Below are 18,349 nucleotides of genomic sequence, written 5' to 3'. Positions count from 1 at the left end.
TGATCCTTGGACTACCTGATACTTCGGCAATTTTCCGACCGCACCTTCTTTTTGGACTTCTCTCCCGGAATACGACCACTGCGACTCTTGGACACACGATTAACGGAAAACGGAATAACGCCGGTGCCAGCATTGGCGACACCGGCGGGGAACCACGCGGGACTGCTCCCGCCGAAAATTACTTCCATTCTCTTCCCGGAAGGGGACAAGATGTCGACGGGCGGATCGTCTGCCAGCCTAACAGCTGCGGAGAACCAAAGAGGCCCCTCTAACGACCGGCAACGCCATTTTTCGGCAGGAGAGCAGCAGCCTTCCTCCGGATGGACCACAGTCGCCTCAGGGAGCGGTTACCTTGCAGCGCAAGGCCCTACGAGCGTTGCAAACGGACAAAAAGGCCCTCTCCAGGGCCATCAACTGCAAAACCTTTCCAGCACCAGCCAGGCGTCCACGGGATGGACAACGGTGCCGGACAAGGACCACAGGAAGAGGTCGGCACCATTCCTATCAATCACGGACATGGCAAAGAGGAAGCAGCCGACGCCGGTTGAGACGAGAAATTCATTTTCTCCTCTTGCTGATGCCACAGCCGATGCTGATGCTATGGAGACGGAGAACTCCACACCGATTCCACCGTCGCAAAGGACAGCCAAGCGACCGCCTTCACTAATCGTCTACGCTGTGACCGACCATGCAGCCCTGGTGCGGATGATTAGAGCCACGGTCACGGATCAAAAATTCACCGTGGTCCACACAGCGGACAGTAGCCGTATACAGGTCCGCACCGCGGATGACTATGCGGTGCTAAAACGGAAGCTGGAGGATCAGCAGGCGCAAATCTCCACATGGAGTACCTCCGGGGACAAGACGCGGTTCTACGCGATCCGAAATCTCCCAACCGGATATGACGTGGAGCAACTCAAAGAAGACCTGAATGTTCTCGGCATCGACGTAGTTCGGGTGCACCCGGCGAAACGCGGAGCATTCTTCTTGGCGGTCATTCGGGAGACACCGGACTGGACGATCAAGGAGATGAAGAGGCTGAAATGGCTCGGCAACAACAGCGTTCGTGTGGACAAATACACGCACAGGGACCCCCAGATGTGCTATCGGTGCAACCGATTCGGACATTCTTCAATGCACTGCACAGCAGCTCCCAGATGCTTCAAGTGCTCGGGCGACCATGAAGGCAGAGACTGTCCGGACAAGGAGAGGAAGCAGACGAAGTGCTGCAACTGCGGAGGCAACCACCCTGCCTTCTTTCGAACCTGCCCGGAGTATCAGAAGGCAAAGGAGCTCAAGGAGAAGAAGAAACCGGCTCCCAAGAAGACGATATCGAAGCCAACATTTGAAGATGCACCGGCGCTAGGACGGCAGAATCCGTGGGGAACGGGACGCCCTGCAGGACCAATTGCTAGACAGCGCCCGACAATGCGGCCCACACTTGATTTTACTGGCTTTCCTGGCTTGCCAGCCAGCAGGCCCGATCAACGGGAGACGGAGGAGGAACTTCGTACACCACTGCGGCAGAAAAAGGCTGTCGCTGCGACCTCGCAGGAGCCGGTCGAAAACGATCTTACTTCCCTTCCTGCAATACTGCAGGCACTAACGGCCACCGCAGCACTTCTGCAGTCACAACTCCAGGCCTTCACGGTTGCCATGAACCATTTCCTATCCCGTCATGGCAAATAGAAATGGTCGAAAGAAAGCAGTCGTCCTCGCCACATGGAACATGTGTGGCAGCATCAGGAGGAAAATACCGGAGCTGACCACATTCGCTGCGACCAACCATGCGGATATCCTCTGCTTGCAGGAGACGCACCTTCGGCAGAATACATCTCTTAGCTTCCCGGGATGGAAAATCTACAGAGATGACAGAAAAACCAAAGGAGGAGGAACTGCCATCGCGATACTCCCCACTATACCATCCAGACGCTGCCTTCTTCCGGACCTTGAGACTCTTGAGGCGACTGCAGTGGATGTGGACACCAGTCTCGGCACTCTCAGGGTGGTGTCGGCTTATTTGGCGCCAGGCCGACGCTTTGTAACTACGGACTTCGATGCCATCTTCCAGTCAGCATATCCAGTACTGCTGCTGGGTGACCTTAATGCCAAGCATGAACATTGGCACTCTCAAGTGAGGAACACCAAAGGGGAGGCGCTCTACAACTGGACCCGGAGGACATCAGTGAAAGCAGCTGGACCACATGCTGCCACCCGGACTAACTGGAATGGAGATGAAGATGTCCTGGACATCGCACTCCACTGCGATTTGAAGTGCTCGCTGACTCTACATGCTGCGCCGGCACTGGACAGCGATCATTATCCGGTCCTGGCATACCTCGGATGCCAACCTACAATCCTGCCACCGAAGGAAGTCCGAGACTGGAGGAAGGCAGACTGGGACACCTATCGCCAGGAGCTGACGGACCTCCTTCCGATTGAGGAACCGCAACTCGACACTGAAGAGGCAGTGGATGATATGGCTGGATCCATTACAGTCGCTATAGACGCAGCATTGAAGAAAGCGGTCCCCACCAAGCAGTACCGGCCGTTCAACTATCTGCACTTGCCGCAGTACATAATGCGGAAAATACGTCAGAGGAACCAGCTGAGGCGCAGGTTCCAGCACTCAAGAAGTCCGGACGATGGGCAGCGCTTTCGACAGATGCGAGCACATGTCAGAGAGCTAATACTGGATTATCGGCAGACCACATGGGATAACAAGGTGGCCAACCTCGATGAAGAAGATGGCACCCTATGGAAGATGGCAGCTGCACTACGAAGTAGAGAAGCAGTGGAAGACTCCCCGATAGATTCGCCAAAAGGACTCCTCTGCACGGAGGATGAGAAGGCATCGTATGCGGCGGAATATATCGAGGGGACATTTACCTCGGACGTTCACCCACTGGCCCCGGAAGGCCCTGAACCAACACCTGACGACATGAACGTCGATCTACCAGACGGTGAGCTGCCAAAGCTGAAACCGGAAGAGCTGAGGTCAGCGCTGAGGAAGCTGAAGAAGAAGAAGGCTCCCGGAGAAGACGGCATCCCAAATGAGGCTCTACTGCAGATGCCAACCTCCTTAGCCTCACAGCTTCTCTGTCTGTTTACAGCATGCATCACACTGGGCTATTTTCCGCAGCAATGGAAGCCGGCCAGGATTCTTCTCATCCCGAAGCCCGGAAAAAGGAGAAGGGACATCTCTAACTACCGCCCCATAGCCCTTCTGTCAACGCTGGGGAAGCTCCTGGAAAGGACGATACTACCTTTTATTCTGAGGCATATAGAAGACCGGAATATACTCCCACCAGAGCAGTATGGCTTCCGAGAACTGCGCTCAACCACCCACCAACTGGTCCGAATGGTGGATTTCATTACCTCAGGATTTAACAGGAAATGCTGTGCTGCTGCGGCCTTTTTCGATGTCCAGAAGGCCTTTGACCGAGTATGGCATGATGGCCTTCTGCTAAAGCTGAAAAGATTCGGATTCCCACTCTGGCAACGGAGACTGCTGGAATCATATCTACGGAAAAGGACTTTCTCAGTCATCTGGGGGAGAGCAATCTCTCAAAGGAAGACCATTGCTGCCGGAGTCCCGCAGGGATCGGTTCTTGGGCCGATCCTATTTAACGTATTCACCGCTGATATTCCAAGAGACTTTGGTTGGAATACAATCATCACCCTATTCGCGGATGACGCAGCTGTGGTGGCGAGGTCCTGGAAACCCCATACAGCGGCATCTTACCTACAGCGGACGGTGGACAGGCTCATCCCATGGTACGCGCAGTGGAGGATCACCATCAACGCAAAGAAGACTCAGGCGATTTTCTTCTCGGCCACTTCGGGCACTCCGCTGCCGGGAGAAATCCTAGTGGACATCGAGGAGGTGCCCTGGGAGACCACTGCGATGTACCTTGGAGTCCGACTGGACCGTCACCTGACCTTCAGACAGCATGCTCTCTACGTGGCCCAACGTGCACGCACCAAGCGTCTAGGCCTGGCGCCGCTGCTCCGGTCGCAACACCTAACACTGAAGACGAAGATACGGCTCTACACCATGGCCATTCGGCCAGTATTGACCTACGCCGCGCCATCATGGAGTGGACGCCTTTCATGGACCGCTGCCAAGCCGCTCCGGGTAACCGAGACTTCGGCTCTGAGAAACATACTACAGCTCGGATGGCTATACGCAAATGAGATCACCTACGCCCTGACTGGCATTCAACCGATTCAAGACATCTTGAAGGACATCGGGAAAAAGTACTTCAAAAAAGCAGAAGCTTCAACCATAGAGGACATTAAGAAGGCAGCAGAGAAGCCGTCCATCCACGATCGACACAAACGACCTTGCTCATCCACTGGCAGGGAGGAGGACTTGCCACCAAGGAAGAGATCAAGGCGGAGGTGAAGGACCCTCACCGGAAAAACAAAGGACGGGAGTACCACTCCGCATACACAGACGCTGAGTAACAGAACGTTGGACAGCTGAACAGCCCAGGCTAGGAGGACTGCCTGGACAAAACACCGCATTTCCCAGAAGGCTTCCAAAACGATTCCTGTTCTAGAATATTCTCAATGCTGAGGGCCATGAACATTGTTTCGAAGTGAATGCCAATGTATAACCGTGGAGTACATATATTAAATTTTTAATGCATGAATGTTCTAATTATACTTGCTTACATGCTATTCACACAATGTATTCCCCAGTGATTAGAAGGATTTACGGTTGTTCATCTAGTTTCAGTTTAATACCTTTCATGCAGAAACATGGAGAGGGATATTTTGGACATGCACGGTCGATAGCGAATTATCACATTTCATCTCGTGAAGGTTTTTTATACTGTGATAATTTTACGAAATTTGCACCTCCGTATTCCGATGATTTTCTTCCAACAATAAACGTAATACCTGTGACCCTATATGGCCCTGTGATAGCTAAATTCTAGAATAGCTTGACTTCAAGTATGTAAAATAGTGTTGAAATGACACGTTGTAATATTTCCACTTATAGATTTATTTTACACTACGCGTTTCGTCGTTACAGCGACATTTTCAAGTGTGAAAAAAGTCTTCAAGATTTTCCTTATATATCAGCATGGATGGGTAACAGCATACTGCAATTTTTGAGAATAGCCTTCTGCATGCATTTCCTTGCATTCTATAACTCATACATGACTGAATTACTTCGCTTATTGTTTGTTTCCGATTACTAATTAATATCTAGTTTCTGGTCCGACCGTGAGTAGCTGCCATACGTGCTTAGCCTATGCCCTCCCAGCGACCGCAGGTATGATTAAGACTAGGCTGAGTGCTACATGCCTGGCTTGAATTCAACCCATGCCACACACCCTATTGCTGGCATGCAGAGTACCTCGTGTATGCAGATGTAGATATTTAAATCCAAATAATTCAATTCAATTTTCCTAATTCATATATTGTTTAATGCTTGCTGCCTCCAGGCCGGAATTCATTACCTAATTAGCATCTTACAACGTTTTACATCACCACTGAGGTAAAATCATAACATGAAAACTAATTTGTCATAAAAAATAATAAGAGAGAAAGAGTGATTCAACTGAAGTCACATATGAACTTTCCTCCTCGACTGATAATGCAAAATAGTTGAACTTGACCCGATCATGACAATTTACATTCAAATTGACGCGAGCAGAGGAACGAACAGAATTGTTGAAGGACAGGCGGAAGGGAAGAAGGAAAAAGGCTGCTCTTCCTCCAGTCGACCAGTTAGCTCCGTTATTCACTCTCTATCTCGATCTAATCCTACCTATTCCAATACATTCTCTAAATACTGTGCAGCTATAAATAAATACATTCTGAATTCTTTAAGTATATTAAATATAGAATAATTATACCGTGATATTTACTTTGAAACTATTAGCATAAAACGTATGCTATACGACATTAACTTTGCGTCTGACTTAATAGAAGCAAGCGTTTGAAAAAGGACAATTGGGTTCAGGCGAGCGTATCGAAAATATCCCTCTCCGTGTTTCTGCATGAAAGGTATTAAACTGAAACTAGATGAACAACCGTAAATCCTTCTAATCACTGCGGAATACATTATGTGAATAGCATGTAAGCAAGTATAATTAGAACATTCATGCATTAAAAATTTAATATACTCCACGGTTATACATTGGCATTCACTTCGAAGCAATGTTCATGGCCCTCAGCATTGAGAATATTCTAGAACAGGAATCGTTTTGGAAGCCTTCTGCGGCGACAGGCCAGCAAATAAATTTGGAAATTGGAGCTGTGTGATTGGACGATGAAAAGCGATGCACCAGTTACGGATCTGAGGACCAATCAAATCACAGCGGCCCCCCGCCGTTGGCTATATAAAGCCGCGAATTCCTAACAGGACACCGACAATCGTTGCAGAATCGACGGCAGGCGACGAGATACTCTACGGCAGACGACGTGATAGGGACAGGGATTTGGAACGATTGAGAGGTCCGACTGGGTCTAACCCACGGCAGCCAATCACTCGCACCCACTTTCCGAAGGAGTCTCCTCGCCCGGGGAATCAAGACTCGCTGTTCCGGCCTGGAGAGAATGGCTTTCCGATCTGGAGATCGGAAGGTCGAGAAGACTTCGGCTGGTACACAAAGACCCCCTCAGTCGCCACCGACCAGTGGTTCGGCCTGGCTGAGGGCCCCAAAAAGCACACACCCCTGACCATTGCACGCCTTTTGCACTCTTAGGGCAGGTCAGGGCTTCGACTTCAGAACACCGTCCCACACAGACAATGGCGTGGCCTGGCTAACCGAGTCCCCGGTTCTCACACGCTGGGGCAGCATTGGGTCGTTGTTCTGCACTATCCTTGCGAGGGGAGTGCTCCAATAGGCACACTGGGTTTTGGGGGGTATTGGGGATAGGTCGGAAAGGCAGGTACACTAACGTAATGTGAAACAGACGCCTGATGTCTCGTAATAATCATATTCATTCGCAGAAATAATAAAAAAAGAGAGCGTTCTAAACAATCATTTAAATTAAGTAATTTTTAAATGTTTCCTTTTTTGTTTTCAAAATCTTTTAAGCCTAATCAGCATGTATATCGTAGTTCATTTGCCATGGAATTAAAATGTTATAAAAATTATTATCATTAGTTATTCTTCACGCGCGAAAAATTTAGTCAAGAATTAAAGATACGTCGTCTTTTTATTCTCAAGCAATAACTGAATACTTATAACTTCTCAATAAATACTAGTAATCAAGTCCTAAAATGTTGAAACTACCCGAGAAAAACGTAGAGTATAATATCCTTCACTACATTCGTAACTGGCCACAATGATACAACCATCGAATTCAGTTAATTAGGTCGGGCACCTCACATGTAGTCGCACCTGATTTGAAATTAGCTAATCTCACAATTGCATTTGCTAGAACGCAGTCCGTAATGTCACTATTAGGATAGGCGATGGCGCGTATCGTGACACTGAACTCCCGCCGTTAACGAATAAAAGAAGGAAATACTCGTACGCAGTTCTGCTTACCATTTATTTAAGTCTCTCAATGTTTGGGGGAAACATGACGTCTCACACCTATACGTTATAAAAATTATTTCTCTTAATTTATCATCCTTTCGGACTTAAAATTTTTTTTCGGGTGGTCATATGGTGTTCACGGTGTGGTACAGTGGGATATCTTTTTTCAAGTGCTCAAAGCAATCTAAGCCTTGCGGTCAGCCTCCCGAGTCTCTATCGACTCCCATATTACTTTGTTTAACACCTGTTTAACGTTTTCTTTCAGCCCGTAGCAGTTCTTGACTAAACGCGGAGATATCCCTTGTATTACATTAAGTTCACGGATTGAACACTACAACACCGGATCCCATATTCCCACTACATATTCATGGTGTGGGCGTACTTCCACAACGCGAATTGCATAATTCTATCTCTTCAGGGTACCCATCTTATCAGTAGCTTTAGAAGATGTTTCGATTCTACAAGAGAGGTTTAAATCAATTTAAGATTTGCTTTAAAATAAAGGCCTCCACAGTGTGTATTGATTTAAAAAATGTAGGAATGTAACTATGTCTATATGAAAGGGTGTCACACCATGCGTCACCGTGGCATCACGAAAGATTCAATTAAATCGTGAGAAATTCATTCAATGGCAATCATTAAATTCATCGTTTCCTTCATTTTGGGAAAGAGGTGCTTCCCCTCCCACACACCTTATTTACGCAACAGATATTTATGATCGACTAACACACATCGTACTTTAGCAATCTTTATACTTTTCGAATGAAGACTTTCGCAGCTTCTTTTATCAATGTTCGTGGTGGTTTTCGGAAATTGCTTCGTAGGTAACATTGAGTATGAAAATGTTTCTTACGCAGCAATGCCCGAAAACCCCCACCAACAATCTTTATACTGTTTAACACTCGTCAGTTTATGTCGACACCTACAACCAGGTGCAGTAACTATCGTCCGTCCAGAAAGGGACAGCGGTGAAATATGGTATATACACAGCAGTATCGCTCAGAAAAATTAAATAGGATGGATTCAATTTTATCATAGCCGTATCGCGTAAAGAAATATGTATGCAGTCGATGTCATTCATAAGGTTAATTAAACGATTAGATTTTAAAAATTGCTAACCTCCAAGTACAAATTGGTTTTCAAATGTGAAGATTATTTATAACTTTTAGAGTTACCTTGGACATGGGGCCATTTTTCCTCACTCGATGGGAATGTAGATATATTCCAAGATTCGTGGACCTCTTCAATGACTCTCGCGGAATCAATAAACACTTTATCACACTATTCTCCCGATATGCTTCCACAATTACACACCAACGAACGCACTTTGAACACCATGCCACGCACTGACCCAGCAATTTCAAAATTGAGATTAATTCCAATTTCTTATAGAGCAAATCACTTCTTTATTGTGCACTTCAATGCGTTACGTGCACAAATTACTATCCTTGTGTTTAAGATAAGTGGTAGTAGATAATAAAACTTCACTCGCTGGAAATAAACGCCAGTCCAAGTAAAAAAATTCGACTCTTTCCCCACACGATCACCAGGCAACTGAGCTGACTACGGTTTCTTAGCGCTGATCCAAAAATTCTATCCACTCTCGCCTCCAAATTGCGTTACGCCGGTTAGGACTTGACGTGGGTTAGCAATAACTACATCTTTAGCAGGATATACTCACTGTATTATTTAGACACTCTTGTATTTCGACCAAATTATTTTGCAGCACTTAAATTCATTTTCAAGGTACATGATTCTTGAATGCAGCCTATTTGCACATTTCTATGCGCTAGTGGTGAGGTGGTGGTACAGTTCGGGGGAAGGTCGGATTTTTCAGATGAGGTTAGTGGTAGAGGGTTTTCTTCAGTACAATGGGAATGAGGGAAGTGATTCACGATGGCGTACACTGGCGATGGGTGGTAGGTAATTGGTAATGCGCACGATGGAATGGGAACAGGGGATTTTTTCATTCCCTTAAAGTAGATGGATGTCTCACATTGTCTGGAGGTTCGTTCAGACTATCCATTTCTCAGCTACGACCGTGGTTCGGAAAAACTTATCGGAAGGACCATTGAATTTTACTTTTTCCGGAATCGGGGAATTTGCGAAGTTTTGCACTTACTCCTGTTACGCGTCATAGTCGCATTCTGTTCTCGGTCACCGCGTCGCCGATATTTTTGAAAGCCGATTAAAATGCGACCGATGTGGCAACAGAAATCAGCATTCCATGGGATTGAATTGGGCCTCATCTATGCACTAACCTTATCTGTAGCAGTCAAAACGCTGAATATTATGAACTGGGAATAAAATCCGTAAAAAAATTATTCGCAACCAGTAAAAATTATATGTGAGATTCAAATTTACGATTTGACTTATTTTACGGTGGCATGGTGATTAAAATGGTAAGACACCAATTAAAATTAGGCAACGAAGGAAAATATTTCAGAGTATAAGGAGAACACGTACCAACGCTGAATGTCACGATAAGATATACTTACGCGCAGGGTTTGGCTGTATTTGAAATGTAAGAATTTAAAAATATTTGAAGTGCATTTGTAATTTGTATTACAAATGCACGACCATAATGAATTTCAAATAAAGATTTTTGGTATTTTCCCATTCTATAATATAAAATACATTTGTAAAATACTTTTAAAGTAACTAAATGAACTTCTGTAACATTATGCTTCAGAAATTACTTCGTTTTCTTTAGAAACATTTTCTTCGTGTTTGAAACTATACATAATTTGTCAAGGCAGGTCATATTTTTTTTAAGATCTCTTAATTTCCACACAAATAGACATTGAATTTAAAAATGTATTTAAAAATCTATTTTGCAGTTTATTTTTCAAATACTCTTGTCATGAGTGTTTTTGTATTTTAAATTCCAAATAAATTCGGAACAGAGTTTTGTATTTCAAATATTTCTCGACCATTATTTTGCCCAGCCCCGCTCATGCGCGACAGGAATACGATACGTAAAAAAGTGCGCTTTTATTTCTAGAGTTACATTTTACACAAAAACTATCTGCATAGGTGTAATAATGAGGGAAATGCAGGGGAGTGTGTTTGGGAGGTATAACATTTGATGATAAGGTTAGCGAATGGAGATTAGAACTGAGTGAGTGACTGGACTTCGGAAGAAGAAATTGGGGCGTCTCTGTAAAGACAATGAGACCAAGAATCGTAATTTCAGCATGTAATGCCTCCATGGTAATTACGCCTCAACCGATTACAATAGCAGCACCCGTTGGGGTCCGTTATTTATTCAACTCGGTACGCCAATTAATTAACTAAAGGACAACTAAGTAAATGTCATCGCTTCCAAGAATTGAAAAGGGCAAAAAATATAATTATATAAATATGAATTTCTTTCATGTGGGATAGCTTTGCCCGTGATAACATTTTTCAGCCTAGAATTATGAATGTGTCTAGTAATTAATTTTCTACTGGAGGGCTCTGAAAACCTGTATTGCATCTATTTCAAAATGAACTTTTCATGATCAATCAAAGGAAAGTCACCTCTGAAATCCTAACCAATATTCAATGCAGGAAATATACAAAGGAGTGTCCCATAAATCATAAATATAGACTTGAAATCAATGTGGAGGAGAGACTACTCATCAAGGTATTCGAGGAAATTTTTATTTTCACTTGGTTATTGATACCTTACATAAATTTATTATTAATTCAGAGGTTGAATGCCTTATTTTTCATGGTGCTCTATAACTATTAGCAACAGTATGATTAGGAATCTCGGATTGGAATCCATTCTCTTATGATAGGGAAGAAAATAAATGAGCTTATGTAACGTTTACCTATCCATACTAACAGATAATAAAATATAATGTGAGATGCACAAGATTTATCTGCCAAGAATATAGATAGAATGAATCTCAAACAAATATCACAAATTTATTCATGGACATTGTTCAAAATTAGGCTGGAAATATAAAAAAAATCGTTTGTTTATTATTTGAAAATCACATCCAATTGAATGCAAAGTCATCATTGATCTTATGATCAGTTCTATTCAATAAGGAAACTTTCATGTGGTATTTGAAAAAAAAAACAAATGGACATTACTATGTAATTTATCGAACAATATGTATGCAAAACTCTCATCCCAAATACTACGTTATCATAGTATACTATCGTGTCTTTTGGATTTTCAGAAGGTACCTTTCCTCAATGGATGGTACATTTTATGCGATGAATTAGTTGCGTCTATTTATGCTGAGATTTTCATATCATACTACTCGGATTCTGAAGTGTGGTTATCTAATTTGAATAAAGCTGCGCCTGGAATTCATATGATATTAGGTTATTAACAGAGCAATGTAGTTACAACGCATTAATTTGAGTGATGGCATTATGAACTGTTAAATTAGCGAATCGTCAGCGTCATATTCATGAATACGAAATATTGAAGCTTATCTGGTGTCGCAATTTGATAATTCCCTATCGTTTAAAAATATTCATGGACTGATCGTATCAGGTTCCTTGAATGACATCTGCTTCCTCCTGCTTGATTTAAAAAATGATGAGTGTTGCAATTAATATATGAAAACGTATTTATAATCGAGTTTTGACGATTGAAATGATATTCATGAGCACATCTCAGCTAATTGAGTAGGAATATATATCATGTAGTAGCACTGAGAATTTCCAATATTTTAGATTCGCGACGAACTCTAATATTATTAGAAAATTTCATTGAAATTATTAATGCCATTAATGACGAGCAATACGCAATCACTGATACGAATCTCACTAATTTAGCAGCATTTTAATATTATATTTTCAAAATATGAATGTTTGGTTGAATGGGTGGCGGTGCTTTGATACATTAATTATTACGCTGAGGATTAAGAAGTAGCTTAAATGTACGCAGACATATTTTGAATTGAAAAAGTACTCTGATATCTCATTAATTCGTACTGAGTTCTGAAGTGATATGATTTAGCAGTAGTTGAATTTATCAATAACCCACGATTCATTAACGAACTTTTATGCAATATTTCTATCTTTTTTAAATAATGATGTAAAAAATTACATAGTAAATAATTTAAATAAATATTGGAGATTAGGAGTGATTTTATACTTATCGACCAACTATGTGAAGATATTGTTCGTAGAAAGGTAAAATTCACCGCATAAAATACATTTCGACATTAAAATCCAATTATAACGATAATCCGAGGTTTTAATGACCATTAAATGCAAAAAACTTACCATTTTCCCACTAATTAACATCGCAAACAAAATCTCCATATTCCAGGATTTAGTTTCCTTTACTTTATTATTACTTTTTCACACAGTTTAATATATAAATCTCTACTATCATATAATTACTCCCGGATGATGCTTTTTCATAATATGTGTGTAACCTTGTTCGCGGAGTCTCCATTTTTTTTATTAATTAAGAATACATATGTGGCTATAGGTTCACAAATTTATTTTGCCATTGTCAACGCTTAAATTGTCACTTCAACAAAGAAAATTACTACGTTATCACGTTAACCATGAACGGCCGTGGCGCTTGAGATTAATTTATCACAGAAAACCTGATTTTTATCACGATGAGCAACCTGCATCCGTAAATTGAGTAAAAATGCTAAAATACGTTTATTTTGAACGTGCCACTTAACCTTACCTTACAGCTAACGGTATATAATACTTGTCCTTGTAGAAACGGATTAGTGCATTCCAAACCCGAAGTGACGAAATGGTCTCTTTGGATTTAGAACTTCAATGCCTACGTTAATAAATAGAGCATTCAAAATGCAATTAAGGCAATACAACTTACTCCTAAAATTCGAGTAATAGACAAGTAGCAGATAAATTGATAAAACACAGTAAAATTTTCTTAGAGAAAAACCTGTTCCACATCTTGAAATAGATCCTCATGAATTATGCGACACGAAAGTAATTTTTTGGGCTTTTACTTCTAAGGGGATGGAGGTTATTTTCTTTGACTTGGAGAGCGTACTCCTGCGTTTTCAAGTTTTCAGTTTTGTTGAGGAGCGAAACGATGATTTTTATTTTCAATTTCATAATAAAAAATAATTAAAAAACTTTCCCATCAAATCGAATAAGTTTCTTTTCGATGCTTTGCGTTGTTTACTTGCAAAAAAACCTTTTATTTTGTTCACTTCAGTACTACTTTCACCAATTCCTACATTTATTACGTTGGATTTACACTTGCAATAAATTCTACCAGTTATTTTAAAATAAATTGCGGAAAATTGTATCTTTTTTATGTATAAAAAATAAGAGATAATAATTGGTCTGATAAACTTAGGGTATTTATTTAGATTTCAAGTGTGAAAGGCGACAGCCATTTAAGCTAAAAAATGAGCTCGAATCTTTCCCGCAAAAATCAAGGAAGAATTTTATTAGATGAGAATTATTTCACTCCATTAGAACGAGGTATACCGCATAGCAACGTCTGTATTATCGAAAAACAGCACTAAAAGTTACTAATCGGCATGAAATTTCTGTATCAATATACAGTTAGCATTCGGTTTCACTTTGTTTAAATTGATTGTGATTGTTTGAATAAATTTCATGGCCCATAAATAAAAATAAGCGATCAATACGGTTATGATCGCTAAAAGGTTAGGTGTTACTCTCCGCCCCTTAGGCCTGAAACGCTCTCTGTGAATGTAAGCGAAGCTGTTGTTATCAAAACTGATCTCGCTGGGAATCATCCGGAAAAAATGGAGCCATCTTTTTCGTAACACCGCACTGGTCATTTTTGGCTGTGGAATCACATTTTCGATAAAATTAGTATTTTGGATTTGTAGAGCAAACTTTAAATAGATTTACTTCAATTAATCACATAAAGCTCTCCATTTAATGCTCATTTGGAGTGAGTGATCTAATAGACTCGGAAACACCCCTCAACTTTCAGATTATATTAACAGCGTTAAAATGTGGTTGCAATTCGATTTGGGACCTACGCCGGTCATCCACGACCTGCAGTCGACTTTGGTAATTCAAAATTACCACTTCCATCGCTACGTTTTGGAATTGGGACGTCGGAACTTAAACGATTCAATGCCGGATTGCGGTGACCAGAATATTGGCCTCCCACCGCGTGGGCTCGGGTTCAAATCCCGGCGGTGGCGCAGATTTTTCAGAGACTGCCCAATCCCTGCTTGAGTGCTTAGCGGAAGGCACCACAAGAGCAACACTCCGTCCGTCGGATAGGGCGTTAAGTCGTGGTCCCTTCGGCGGATATCGTTGAGATCAGGCCTATGTCGACGTCTGGTTTGTCTCCATCCTACCCTTCCTTCATTACCTCAGCTGCGGGTTGCCTCCTATAAATACCATGCCATGATTATAAAGTCCCTAAATTAAAGCAGGAGTCAGCTAATACCACTAACGATTTTGAGCTCAAGACTTTTAGTGATACATTTTCCAGGTTTTGAAAAGAATGACACTTGTAGTGAAACAGGAAACCTATAGAAACTCTTGAGAGTTCACAGTAAAAGGATTTGAAAAACGGCGGTACAGAATGCGTGCGGTTTGAACTCACGGTGGACCCGTCCAGAGCAATGACGCGGTGAAAGTCACTCAGGGGGAAAAATTTAAAGAGTACGACAAGGTTCATCATTACGCCCCTTGATCTCAAAAGTGCTCATCGGGGAGTAATCTTAAATGAGGAGATAGAAAGACCCCGCACAATACAGTGGAAAAGAGAAGGAATGAACAGATGCATAGAAGGTAATAAAATACCAAGTAACAAATTGAAAAAAAATCATAAAACAGCATTTTTCACTCAATAAGCACTTGATGTGTACTTTTCTACATGAAATGCTTTTTTGATGAAAAAGGTTTTTCTTTAGTTCTAGGTATTTAGTTACTAAAAACCAAATTAATGATGTTCCAATAAATTAAAATGTCATCAATTTCCAAAAAATACAATAAAATTTATTATTCTTCTATATTTTGCAATTTTTAAATTGCATATGCATCCCATGTACCATTAGATTTTTTCTACTGCAGCGCTGCCATTTATTATGCGGCAATATTTGGAAATAATCTCAATTTTTAATTTTTCACGTAGAAAATTCCAGATATATATTAATATAATTGAGCTGAAAGTATTTATAGCACGCATTTTCATCCGGAATTGCTTTTTATTTGAAATTTAAGCGTTCTAGCTTACGGGAAGTTAGTTTCAAATCGATTGCAAAATTCCATCGTGACGCAGCAGACCGAGACGAAGTGATATCGAGAAAAACGTAGTAGAAGGGGAAGAGAGAGCAGGGAATGGAAGCAGATAGAACTTTCGATGCTCACGTCGCTCATCAAAGAGGAGGCAATCAGAGAATTAAAGATAAAAGATGAGCGCAGATACTGTGTCCATTGTCTGCGCGAATAAGCTGAGATTCGTGATAAAGTATTTTAGCCATGCTTCTTTTTGGGGACACGTGAAAGAAACGAGCCTTAGTACTATCACAGCCTCTCTAGAGGGCAAGAAAGAAAGAGAATGCGGCCTAACAAGTTTTTATATGAATTACGGGGAGGATTTCTGAATGAAACCATGAGCGACCTTAGCTCAATCCTTGGCTCCCTATCTTATCCTGAGACTGGAATGTTCCCGAAAGATAAAGCAAGATTATCGTTTAATAATATGACAACAGTTGGCAACTTTTTATTTAATTCAAAGCCACAATTTATTGACCAAAGCGGTGCATATAAAATGTATTGCAATATGCCTGATTGTAATTTTGTATATATTGGTCAGACTGGGCGTGCCATAAAAACTATGGCAAATGAACACATGAAGTGTTGGGTAAGAGACGATTCAACCTTTAATTTTGCTGAACATTTGTTAGATTGCAACCATAGCAGTGATTTTAATGTCAAAGTACTCCACAATCTTTGTAAAGGAAAAAAGTTGGACTTTCTTGAGAATTTAGAAATTTTAAGAGCATGTCGCAATAAAAATATATGTGTGGTAAATGACCTCTCCTTTATTATCAGTTCTCCTGGACTCAGCACGTAAACCCTCTGACCTTGAGGCATGCATTTTCTCGTTAGCTCTTCCCCCTCCCACCATCACCACCTCCTCCCTGCCTTGACCTCCCCCCCCCCCTCCCTGGAATATATAAGCTCGCAAATTTGTCTATGAAAATGACGTAGTGTATTGTCGAAATCTTGGTCAGTTATTAAAACTTCTGTGGAACATACAACAGCGTATCTTAATTATGTTTCTAAGCTTAACGCCCGAAAAGGAAAATAAGGAAGACTAAGCTGATAACCAGGAGGCACAATGCTGTACAATAAACAAAGAATTGTTGACGAACCAGTGTGCACTAAAAATAGTCATCAATCGGCCAAAGAGAGACAAAAATTCCACAGTAAATATTTTACATTCTTGGAACTGCAATAAGGTGCAACTAGTTAGTATGACTTATTTTCCAAGCTAAATGACGCCTTAATGGTCATGTAAGATGTTATTTATTGTTTTGCAAAGATGAGACATTAAATGATCGACAGGAGTACTCCTTTTATTTCTATATTAGTTCGCGTCGTTTCGTTGAGGATTGAATGTTTATTGGACATTTTGACGTGAATGATACAGCAATAAAGTGAGAGTATCTTCATTTCAACCATTTTATCATCCAATTGATTTGCATTATAAGACTCCTTCTTAAATGGTACGATAACCTCAGGACTGTTTTATGATATCGTTTTCATTCTGTTCCCTCTTTTGTTCAAACAATGTTCGACTGAAATCCAGTGAAGTTTTCTGTTCGGCACCGTCAATTAATTTGCAGTGTTTAATCCCTTGAATAATGATTAAATCCAGTTGGTGGTGAAATAGAAGGAATTATATGATTCAGGACACCTTTATGCAAAAACATTCGAAAAAATCAAAACGCAAAAAATAATTTGTCCACAAACAGTCTCGGAGCAATAAATTTTAGGTGAATATATACTTAGAGAAATCTTCATGACAATTTGAGAGCCTAAAGGACAAACGTTCGTTGAATTGAGGTGGAATGACCCCATTTAATACCATCATCAGCGGTTTGAATGCACTTCTTCAACCACTCCCTAAATGCCTCACAACATTCAATGTATATCACGAGAACATGTTCAATTTAAAACGAAATCATAAGATACACTATTAAAGTGGGAAGAACACGAGCTATACTCGAGGTAGCCGTCGATTCGGGAGAGGTGGAAAGGTAGGAGACGGGGGAATCATATTCAATGTCATGATGTTGCGCTTGGAGCATTTCTATAGGAAAGGACTGGATTAGTACTAGGGTTTGTATTGAAGATAAGAGAAGCCAGAAACGAATATTTTGCCAACTACGTAACCCGGCTCACAAAGGAATTCAAGTGGAAATAAATCAATATGAAAGTGCACGATCCGACTTGTATGAGAAACAATCTCAGCTGGAACTGGACAACCTTTAAAAAAAATGACGCCACGATTTTGAGGGTGAGCCAACTCGAGTCGGGATGGGTAAGGATCACCCAACGTCCAAGAAATGCAGAGAAGGACATTCATCAAAAATGCGAAGTCATCCTTTCTGCATCAATGGGTCACAAAGAAGAGGAAGCAAACGATTAATTAGCGGTTCAGAATTCTAAAATTTTCTGAAGAAACAACGGAGAGAAGACATCAATGGAGTGCGCAATAGAAGTCGAACACAATTTTCAACGCGAAGATGAAAACTAACGATGCAGCTTCGTTCAGCTGTGTAGCCCGAAAGTTGGTTAAAAGAGGACAGCCGTGAAGTGGATTATACTCTCATTTTTCACGTAGAAAATTCCAGATATATATTGATATAATTGAGCTGAAAGTATTTATA

General features: G+C 41.5%; 1 protein-coding gene across 2 annotated transcripts in view; it reads right to left on the bottom strand.

The window, feature by feature from the left end:
• LOC124166389 (tubulin-specific chaperone E) overlaps nt 1-18,349 on the bottom strand; it is a 169,224-nt gene that overhangs the window by 69,393 nt on the left and 81,482 nt on the right. Inside the window, exon 1 of one of the 2 annotated variants that reach the window (XM_046543908.1) lies at nt 8,684-8,707. The exons of the other annotated variant lie outside the window; for it this stretch is intronic. Within the exon in view, the coding sequence (XP_046399864.1) occupies nt 8,684-8,692 (9 nt within the window). The 5' untranslated portion in view covers nt 8,693-8,707. Of the gene's footprint in view, nt 1-8,683; nt 8,708-18,349 lie in introns of those variants that run through there. 2 annotated transcript variants of the gene reach the window in all.

This window comes from Ischnura elegans, chromosome 10 (assembly GCF_921293095.1).
Source record: "Ischnura elegans chromosome 10, ioIscEleg1.1, whole genome shotgun sequence".
NCBI lineage: Eukaryota > Metazoa > Arthropoda > Insecta > Odonata > Coenagrionidae > Ischnura > Ischnura elegans.
This window is presented reverse-complemented; position numbering and strand designations above follow the sequence as displayed.